The sequence below is a fragment of the Zeus faber genome (assembly GCF_960531495.2).
Source record: "Zeus faber genome assembly, chromosome: 15".
NCBI classification, from domain to species: domain Eukaryota; kingdom Metazoa; phylum Chordata; class Actinopteri; order Zeiformes; family Zeidae; genus Zeus; species Zeus faber.
The window spans coordinates 10,341,640-10,351,963 of NC_137194.1; the positions used below are offsets into that span (position 1 = coordinate 10,341,640).

Sequence of the window (10,324 nt, forward strand, 5' to 3'; positions counted from 1 at the left end):
CGTGCAGCGACGTCCCCGGGCACGTTGCCGCGCACGCACGGCAAAAGGACCGTGCGCGTCGCGCGGACACCGCCTGTGCCTCGTTCTCGCCGCCATCGAAGGCGGACGGCGAGGAGGGCGAGGGCGATTCTCTGCTGAAAACGCGGTGTAAGGAAGCTGGGAGACGACGGGGAGGATGCTGCTGATGCTGCTGATGATGCTGATGATGCTGATGATGCTGATGATGTCCCCGATGGGGAGGAGGGACTCTGCATCCATCCGCTAGGACGAACAGCGGGGAGCGACACACGGGAGCTGTGTTTTGTGTCATCTTTACGTAACCTCCTGTTTTTTTTTTAAATTTTTGTTTTATTTTTTTATTTTGTATTTTTTGCGTATTTTAGCACCGGGTATTTGGCGCCGCATGGACCGGATTATCTGGCCACTATCCCCCCTGGTGCTCTCCTCCGCCTCTGTGGATCAGTTGTCCTCCCATCACTCACCGGGCTGCATGCACGCTCTGAAACTGGAAACAAGCGAAGATTTCAGCATCAGGAGCGCAGGTAGTCTCTCTCTCTCTCTCTCTCTCTCTCTCTCTCTCTCTCTCTCTCTCTCTCTCTCTCTCTCTCTCTCTCTCTCTCCCTCTCTCTCTCTCTCCCTCTCTCTCTCCGTCTGCTTTCTTTTCCATCACATTCTTTTCCATCACACGAGTGCTGGTTTGTTTTCGAGCAGAATGGTGCAATGCAACGTCTGCATTGCAAATTTTTTTTTTTTTTGCAGGATGGAGGATCACCAGCCTCACATTGATGGTGCACGTTCACCAATGCATGAGAACCCCCCCCCCCCCAATTTATTTTTGTGGTTGTTTGTTGTTGTTGTGTGTGTGCATAGTAAAATCCGCTTGTTTGTGTGTGTGTTCGTTTGGGTTTATATGAGAAAGGTGGTGTTGTTGTGGAGTGGTGGGGTGGTGGGGGTTTATTAATGCACATGGGTTAGCGCATGCATGCGTTTGTATTTGCCAAGCGTAAAAGTGGGTGGGTGTTTGTGTCTTTTTTTGTGTGTGTTTGAGCAGACAAGAGGGGGAAGAAGGCACAAATTGTAGGTTTTACAACATGCATTTACAGGGACGCATGGGTGTGTGTTTGTCCGTGTGTGCGTGCGTGTGTGCGCGTGGCATGTAACCATGACAATATGCATTTTATTCAATAGCCATGTTTATTTGTCACCCACATCTCCTCTTTCTTTACAGCCTTCAATTAGCGATGCCTGGGAATCCTCCAGCTGCAGCCCCATGCCGCCCGCTGAGAAAACCTTATTAAAGGACTTCTCTTGGAATTAGACCAGCTGCCAGCATGCCGCAACCACTCAAGAGGACAGGAAAGAGCCTGTTGGAAACCTTGCCCCGTCGAAGATGGGCGCTCTACATCTCCCTCGCCGTGGCTGTCCTCTCGCTTCCTGTGGCCACGGGGTCCGCTTTAAACTGCCACAACACCTGCATCTGCGCCTCAAATATAGTCAGCTGCTCCAAGATGAATCTGACTACCATCCCCACGGGGCTGCCAGACTACACCGCTGTGTTGGACCTCAGCTACAACGACATTGTGCAGCTGCGCGCAGAGTGGACCCCGGTCAAGCTGACAAAGCTCCACAACCTTTTGCTCAGCCACAACGGTCTCCACTTCCTCTCCTCGGAGGCTTTCACAAATGTCAAGCACCTGCGTTACCTGGACCTTTCCTCAAACAACATACGGAAGCTGGACGAGTTTATGTTTGAGCCTCTGGTCAACCTGGAGGTCCTCTTGCTCTACAACAACCACGTCTCCCAGATCGACCGCACGGCGTTCGTGGGCGTCGTCAACCTACAGAAGCTCTACCTGAGCCAGAACCAGATCTCCCGCTTCCCCCTGGAATTAGTCAAGGACAAGACCCGCCTGGAGAAGCTCATCCTGCTGGACGTGTCCTCCAACAAGATCAAGTCCCTGCCCATTGATGAGCTCCAGGTGCTGCCCGCCTGGATTAAAAATGGCCTCTATTTCCACAACAACCCCCTCGTGTGTAGCTGTGATGTGTACAGCCTCCTCGCCCACTGGCACATTCGGAAGTTAAACTCTGCGCTGGACTTTAAGGACGACTACAAATGTATCCTACCCGCCCCGCAGAAAACTGAAGTTGGTGTTTTTGACCTCAACAATGAGTTTATGAACTGCAGCACGTTCAAGGAGACGGATAGAGAGGCTTTTCTGGATCAAAATGTGATCCTCAGCTGTGACACCAAGCACAAGGTCATGTCAAAGACTTGGCTGCTGCCCGGCAATGTAGTGGTGACGCCAGGGAGCAATCAAACCGCAGCCATGCTGAAGGACGGCAGTCTCCAGATCGATCGAGTGAAGCCCGAGGACTCAGGGAATTACACCTGTTTAGCCGTGAACAAGGCCTTCAACGAAACACTGTACGTGGTGCTCAAGGTGCACAACTCCACGATGAACGCAGGCGGGGAAACCCTGAACACAGCTTACACCACGTTGGTGGGTTGCTTGGCCAGCGTGGTGCTGGTGCTCATCTACCTGTACCTGACACCGTGCCACTGCTTCTGCTGCGCCAACAAGGGTAAAAACCAGGGCGAGGACAGCATCCACTCCTCCATGCTCAGCGTGACGCCCACCCACGGCGACCCGGCACTGAAGGCAGAGCTCAACAGACACGTGGCCTTCATAGACTCCAAGGACATCCAGGGCCAGAATGGCAAGCTCAACCCCAACGGGGACGAGGACGACGACGAGCTGGACGAGGAGGCGGGCTCTCTGGGGAAGGGAAGTAGGAAGAAGTCTGTGGCGGAGTCCATCAGCTCTGTCTTCTCAGACACGCCGATGGTGGTCTGAGGACCAGACGGCCAATGCAGACACATACCACTGGTCTGGGTGTACCCGTACACGGCGCCGTGGCAGCCATGATGTAGGAAACATAAACCAAGACGGAGACGTTGGCGGAGGGGTTGGAGGAGCGATCGCTTACAGTGTTTGACGGTGTGTAGAAGGTGTGCGTGTGTGTGAGCGCACGGAGGGAGTATTAAATGAACTGCCTTGCTGCCGACAAGGACAATAAACTGGACCTTTCCAGCATTTTAATCTGTAGCACTTAAATATTCATACTGTGAAAGCCTTGCGGTGTATGTGGGCTGTGTAAAGTTCGGACGAGTGTAAAAGCTAGAGGTCGTCATGTTGGATGTTAGTACTCAGGAAGTAAAATGGGAGATTGCTGAAGTGGGTAAAAGTGCGTGGTCTGAAATTAGACCTGCACAAAGAAAAGAGCTAATTAATACAGTACAGTATAGAAAAACCATGAGCATGAAATTAGCTAAATCATGATGACACTTAGAGATATTTAAATATTAGATATTTAGATTCATTAGAGCTTAAGTATATTTATCCTTTCTCTGCCAACACAGACGGATCCGCGCCTTCACCAGGTTATGAATAATCATTATTTATTCCTCATCCGTAGAGAAGCCGCATGCCAAAAACAGACATATTTGAATCCCCCAGACTTGGAGAATTTGGTCTGAGTGGAAAAAGAAGCGTGGATGGAGTCCTCCACGGTAGCTAAATCCGATGTTTATTCAGCTGTATTGAGATAGAAGTAGCACAGACAGCACGAGAAAAGACAACAGCGGGTGATCTCTCTTTCCTCGTTCAAACCTGACAGATATCTCGACTTGGTTTGGTTCATATTAATACAGCGCTCCCGATATGTACTTCCATCCATGTTTTCTATCACTACTATAACGATAGGCACAGAAGAGAGTTAAATTTTTTATCTTTTTTTCTGATAAGGAATTGGTTAACAGATGAATCCAATGGATGTCATTGCTGTACGTTGATTTTCTTTAATTATTGTTAATTAAACATGTTAAGTTAGGTCTTTAGTTATTGCACAACACTGATTTAGTTCAATAAGAGCTCAGAAAGCACGGACAGAAGTCGCGAGGAGTTATTTTGCTCTTAGTGTCCTAATTCTGCCCATCTCTGCCACGGTCCTCACATCGCACGGGGGATCAGACTCCAGTTTGTCCTTCCGCTCCTCCTGTTGGAACCCACGGCGTCTGCTTTCCGAAAATCATGCCATCAAGAAATGACATACCCCGCCAACCCCAAAGGCTCTTGTTTTTACACTTGCAAAAAATGCCTGATACGCTTCAATATATTTTTACTCACAAAAGAAAAAAGGCACAAATCTCTTTTGTTTTTTTTTGTTTGTTTTCCCCCCCGCCAATCGACTCGGTTCGAGACGACAAACCCACTTTATTGGAGCTTTAAGTCGAGCGACTAACGGGCGGAGGCCGGTTGATTGTGACGCAGAGGAGGAGCCCTCCGAGATGACCACGGCGCCGCGTGTCCGTGCCTTCGGTCAGCGTGACGGGAGAGAGCGGGATCACGGGGGAGGGAGTCGCAGAAAATCCCTTTATTTATTTTTTTAATTTAATTTACGACTGAAGAACCAATAACCGCCGCCTCAGCGCAGAGCATCCTTGGGCGATGGCTGTCGCGGCGCGAGGGAAAAATAAAACTAAATAACGAAATAATCTGGTCTAAAAAACAACTAAAAAAATTAAAAAATGTCAACAAAAAAGAAGAGCGATTTCATTGTTGTTCGTGGGTCTTGGGATTTTTGTGAGACACCAAGGCTACCCGTGATTAAATGTTAATTAGGTCTTTTGATGGAACAGTTCTTCCCCCTGCTTCCTGTGTGTCTCTCTGTCTGATCGAGGAAGGGAACGTCGTCCACGGGATGAGTCACGGGTGACACAGATCAACAGCCGGGCTTCAGTGTGCGCCCTTTGTTTGTGCATCGACGGTGCGCTATTACAAGGAGGCTATCCTCAAATTGAAAAGCGCCAATTTGGGCCGACAATGAATGTGATGTGCCCTCTAAGTAGCCTGAAATCGGATTATTGGGAAACCCCGGGAGCCCCCGAATAATACCTCCTTTTCTTTCCCACTGAGTCATCCGGGCTGCGTGGCCGAGGTTCGCCGGCGCTCTCTAAGCATTTGGCCTCCAACCGTCCTCCTCTAAATGAGTATGACTGTTGCAAAATCACATGCACGCTCGTCACATTGTCAGCCTGTGCTGGAGAACGGGGTTGAAATCAGTAATTGAATAATGGAGCCTAATCATGTTTTCGTGATTCGATAATCGGTTCAGTTCTGTATCTAGCAGCATTACCAAATGTGTGCCATTTTTCAGCTCCGCCAAGACGTGAATGCTGGTCTTTGTTCCTTATTATTGATTAATTTTTATAATAGCAGTGAATGAATAATGAAACAAAATCTTTTACACTAAACTATCTAAATTATCAATACAATATCAATATCCATACAAAACAATTGGATGGCATAAATCACATAATCCACAAACATTTTGAAAACATAATTGACTTGTTAATGAACTAAAAAAAACCCAATTGTTTCCTTTAGCCCTATTGGGAAAAAAAAAAGACGAACCCTGCTCTCCTCGAGGTAAAAATCCTCAATTATCACGGGATTAATGGGACTGTGCGGTTCCTGTGTGTGTGTGTGTGTATATACGCTCCAGGTTTTCCCGTGTGGGTGATAAAGGGAAGTCACACATGTCGCGTGACTCATTTCCCCCTCTCTCACTCACACACACACACACACACACACGCACACGCACACGCACACGCACACGCACACGCACACACACACACAGTTCAGGTAGAGACACATTCAGGACTACCATGGGGGTACAACACTCAGAAAACTTTTATTTTGCTCAGCCTCAAGTCCTTTGTGCTGTTAATCTGCTTTGCCCCAGTGGGAACCTGGGTCCAATGGTTCAAGGATTCAAGGGTTCAAGGCCCGGCTGTCACGGTGTGGAAGTTTGTCAACTCGGTTGTTTAAAAAAAAAAACTAAAAAAAAACAAGCATCCAAGGCTGAGCTTGTGATTAAAGTGTGTCACATTTTGAACCGACGGCTCAGTCGAGCTTTTTAAGCGGCAGCTACTCCGTGTCCGTTTTTTGGTGTTTTTTTTTTTTTTGTTTCGTTTTTTCTCGAAGGGACCTCGGGATAGTCAAGAAACGTTCATAATCTCCAAAGCGAACTGCCTTCCTGAATATATGTATCTATATCTATCTATATGTCTATTAATCCTGACTTTGGCGTGTTGGATCTTGCTGAGTCTGTGTGTTTCTCTCCGTCCGTGTACTGACAGTGTTCCTGTGAAGTCAAGCGACGTCTTTTATCCGCAGCCGTTCCACCGTCGGTTGTTTCAGTGTTAACCTCTAGTCTCGATGACGACGTTGTTTTCTTTCCACGCGTCGGAGCTTGTTTGCGTTCTTATTTTCTCCGTTTTGTTTTTTTTCTCTCGTTTTTCTTTTACGATTGAAAGTGTTTAAAACTGAGTGATCAAGGTTGAACAGAGGGTGACGTTTGGAGTTACTCCTCCTCGTAGTTTCCTACAAACATAATACGATGTGGGGGACCCTCCTGCTGATGTTCTACATAGTCCCGCATGAACACGGAACATTTTTAATAGTCATTGACCAGGGATGATGACTGAGATTGAATATTCTGAAGGTTTTCTCCCGCCCCATTTTCACTCCCAGACACAAAGCGATGAAAATGTCCCCCCTCTCCCTCTCCCTCTCTCCCTCTCTCTCTCTCTCTCTCGGCTCCCCTACATCTCTGAAACAACGGCAGCTTGGTTTGGGGGTTTAAACGGGTGCCATGAGGCCGGGGAGCAGGAAACAAAAAATTTCTCCTCAAATCTCGACTTCAAAAGCTTTCTGACTTGGGAGGCGGCGCCGGGAAATACTGGAACACAGACGACATCCCCCGGTGTCACAAAGCCGACCCCCCTCCTCCCTCCGGCCGGCTCGCAGAGGCCTGATACGGAGCCGATAGCACGAAATAAGTAGCAACTGTGGACGCTTTACACACTCTTGACAGTGAACGGACAACTTGGGACTTTGCAGTTAAAACGGAATGGCTTTGCATGGTTTGCTGCTAAAGAGCTTCTGTGACTGCGGGAAGAGTGCGCTCCACTGGATCAGCTATGATCAACAATACTATGACTTCATTGAATAAAAACGTACGTGTTTTACATTTCGTCTGGCCTCCCGTCTGTGTTTTGTGTGCCGCCTTTTGCCTTTAACGACTTAAAATGCTTGTTAAAAAAAAACAAAAAACATCCACCTCAACGTGCTCAATCTACACTAAAGGGGATTTTTAAGTAATACTAAGTCCCTGAAAAGTGCTATATAGCCTGTATACATAGATGATTAAAGCTGTTTGGAAAATGAATTCACTTTCTTTGGAGACGTAAATACCCTGTAAACAAGGGGTCCACCCTATTTTCCCGACTTTGAATTACTCCAATTACATGTTCCCTTGACATGAAAAAAGATCATTTCAATATCACTGATAAATTGAGTCGTTGCAATCACATTGAATGAGAATAAAAATGTATTTCATAAAAATGTAAGTTTTAACTGAGGGTTTTCACATGTTATTTTATTTGAACTTTGCAACATTTAATCAGAATATAATACAAATGTTTTAAGAATGCCTAAACGAGACCCCCATTCAAACCTCTCCAGGAGGTGGGATTAAAATTGTTGTCATTGAAGTCAGCGCTGCTTCTGGCACTTGTCTTGGCAAAACGTGTGGGGAAACCTGGCCACACTGTCTGTCCGCCGGTACTGCTTGCTCTTGGTCATTTGTCAATTTTGTCAATAGAAAAAGAGATTCCCTGTGTCGTAAATTCTAACGTGGTCATTGACCGGTTCGCTTCAACCAAGTCAAGGAGGTACAACACAACGGCTACACCTTCAAAGAAATAAAGAAACATAAAGCAGTTGCTCAGCTGAGGAGTGTGGTGCGGTGGTGGTGTGCTTAAAGCAGCCAGACCTGGATGAGAGGTGGCTGTACGCCTGTTACCCGTCAGAGCAATCAACGAGCACCAGGTAAATCACCTATCCACACACACACACACACACAGGAAGGCCGCTGTCATAGCATGTGTCCCTGAAAATGCCACTCGGGTGGTGGTGTGTGGCGGGCGGAACTGCCACAAGGAGAAAATGGAGACGGACACTGAAAGCAAAAAGGGCGGAGCAAAGTATCGAACAATCAAAAAGGGGACAACATCCATCACAGAAACATCCAATCAGAAACATCCATTACAGTCAGACAGAAAGGAAGAGAGGCATAAAATAAATAAATAAATAAATATATATATATATATATATATATATATATATATATATATATATATATATATATATATATATATATATATGAAAGACGAAGAAAAATCTGGACGAGGCACAAAAAGTTCAAATGAAGGACGGGCGGACATCACAATAAGAGAGGACATAACAAGGATGCGACGAACAAGTAAATAAAGAAGGAGATAAAAGGAAATAAGATGCTCACAACACACGGCAACAAGAGAAGGGAAGGAAAGACCAAAGTGGAGACAAAAAAACGAGACGACAGAAATGAGGCAAGAGAACCGAGAGGAAAAACCCAAATCCACAACATACTGTTTAATGTTGAGGACAGTGAGAGAGAAGGACCGGAGCTGGGAAGAGCAGCGAACCCGCTTAAAGGTCACCAATTATGAAAAATTTCCCTTTTTCAGTGCGTGTGCACATACATGTCAAAGCTAAGAGCCGCTCTGTTATTGGCTGCACAGACCAGCACAAATCTCTACATCGGCCCCAGACCCAGGAAAAAGTTTATTTTTGATGGCAGTCCCAAACCGTGACAAAACTGCAGACGGGGTAAATGCAAGTGTTTAACAAATGATTGTGCTGTGTGTGTCTATTGCCGTGAGGCATTTGCTAACGCTAATAGCTGAGGTAATATATTAAATGTAATTTTCTAGAAAGTGGCGTTACTTTCTGCAGGATCCACAATAACGTTTACGTTATTAGTTTGTGAGTTGAACGTCTGTAAGATGAACTCCGTCTTAACACTGTTAAATAATGGGAGAGTAATGTGAGAGAGTGGATGGTGGCGTCCCCAGAGTGTTTCTCGCTGCTGATTTTCTTTGTTAAGTTTACTGACTTGCCGTGAATCGCGGAGGCCATTTCACCCCCAGTATGTAGCCGGAGTGGGGCGTGGGGAGCAGCGGCTCATTTGCATTCAAAGCCACAGAAACAGAAACAGCCGGTTGAGAAAGGGACGGAAACAGAGGGGTATGGAGGCAGAATGGCTAGAACGCATAATCTGAAAACTTCAGATATGTATTGGGGACTTCAGAGACCTATATTCACTTGTTGAAAAGGTGTCTAATATGTGACCTTTAATTAAGAGTGGTGTGTGTGTGTGTATGTGAGTGTGTGTGTGTGTGTGTGTGTCACAGACTAATGTTTACCTCTTTCCTCTCACACTTTTTACTAACAGGGCTGGACCGTACAGAGAGAATAAGAGGACAGCAAAGACACGTGAGAGAGGCGAGGTACGGATGAACAAGACACTGGGATGAACGACGGCAACCATGTTATTTAAAAATAAAGAACCTGATCCTGATCTGGGATGATCTAGGTTCTCAATTTGTATTTCCAAATACCTTAAAATGGTGCTTGTAGGTGTTTAAATGATAAAAAAAAAAAAAATAATAATAATAATAATAAAAATCCAGAACAGAGTGATATTTTATACCACCGGATGGCAATGTTTAAAATACAAGCAAAGAAAAAAATTACAGATTGTTAAACTCCCTGATATTCAATAACTGCCTAACTTTCCCAGAGTCAAACACACTGCCCAAACCTAAAACAACAATCATAGTAAAGAAACACTGTAAAACAGGATAATGCAAAATGCTGAGCACCGCAACATCATATGGATTTTCAGTTAATTTTTTACCAAAGTGAACTTGAGCAGCATGGTGGCCATGTTGAGGTATTGTATGTTCATACGCAGGAATCCAGCTGGAACATTCAGTCACATAGAAAAATAGTGTCAACCGTTGCAATAAGAAACACATCACATGTGTAGACAAACACCCATTTCGAACGTCTTGTGCATAAACAAATAAACGAGCACACACACACACACACACACACACACACACACACACACACACACACACACACACACACACACACACACACACACACACACACACACACACACACACACACACACACACACTGTGTGTTGGCAGCAGCTTCAGCCGCTCTGTAGGCTTCTTCTCCGAGTGGCATAAACGGTAAAATCTCCCGTAATGTAGATGTTTTGCTGCCATGGAAAAAAGAACAAAATAGGTTAGAAAATTTTGTTATGGATGGATTTAATGTTTAGTGCAGGAATGCAAAGT

The 10,324-nt window shown here is 45.8% G+C and overlaps 1 protein-coding gene across 1 annotated transcript; it reads left to right on the top strand.

The window, feature by feature from the left end:
• Positions 1–1,331: 1,331 nt before the first annotated feature.
• Positions 1,332–2,858, top strand: amigo1 (adhesion molecule with Ig-like domain 1; the record flags this gene model as incomplete). Its single annotated transcript, XM_080015468.1, has 1 exon — positions 1,332–2,858. One exon carries the CDS (start codon positions 1,332–1,334, stop codon positions 2,856–2,858), a length of 1,527 nt encoding a protein of 508 aa, XP_079871594.1.
• Positions 2,859–10,324: the final 7,466 nt, after the last annotated feature.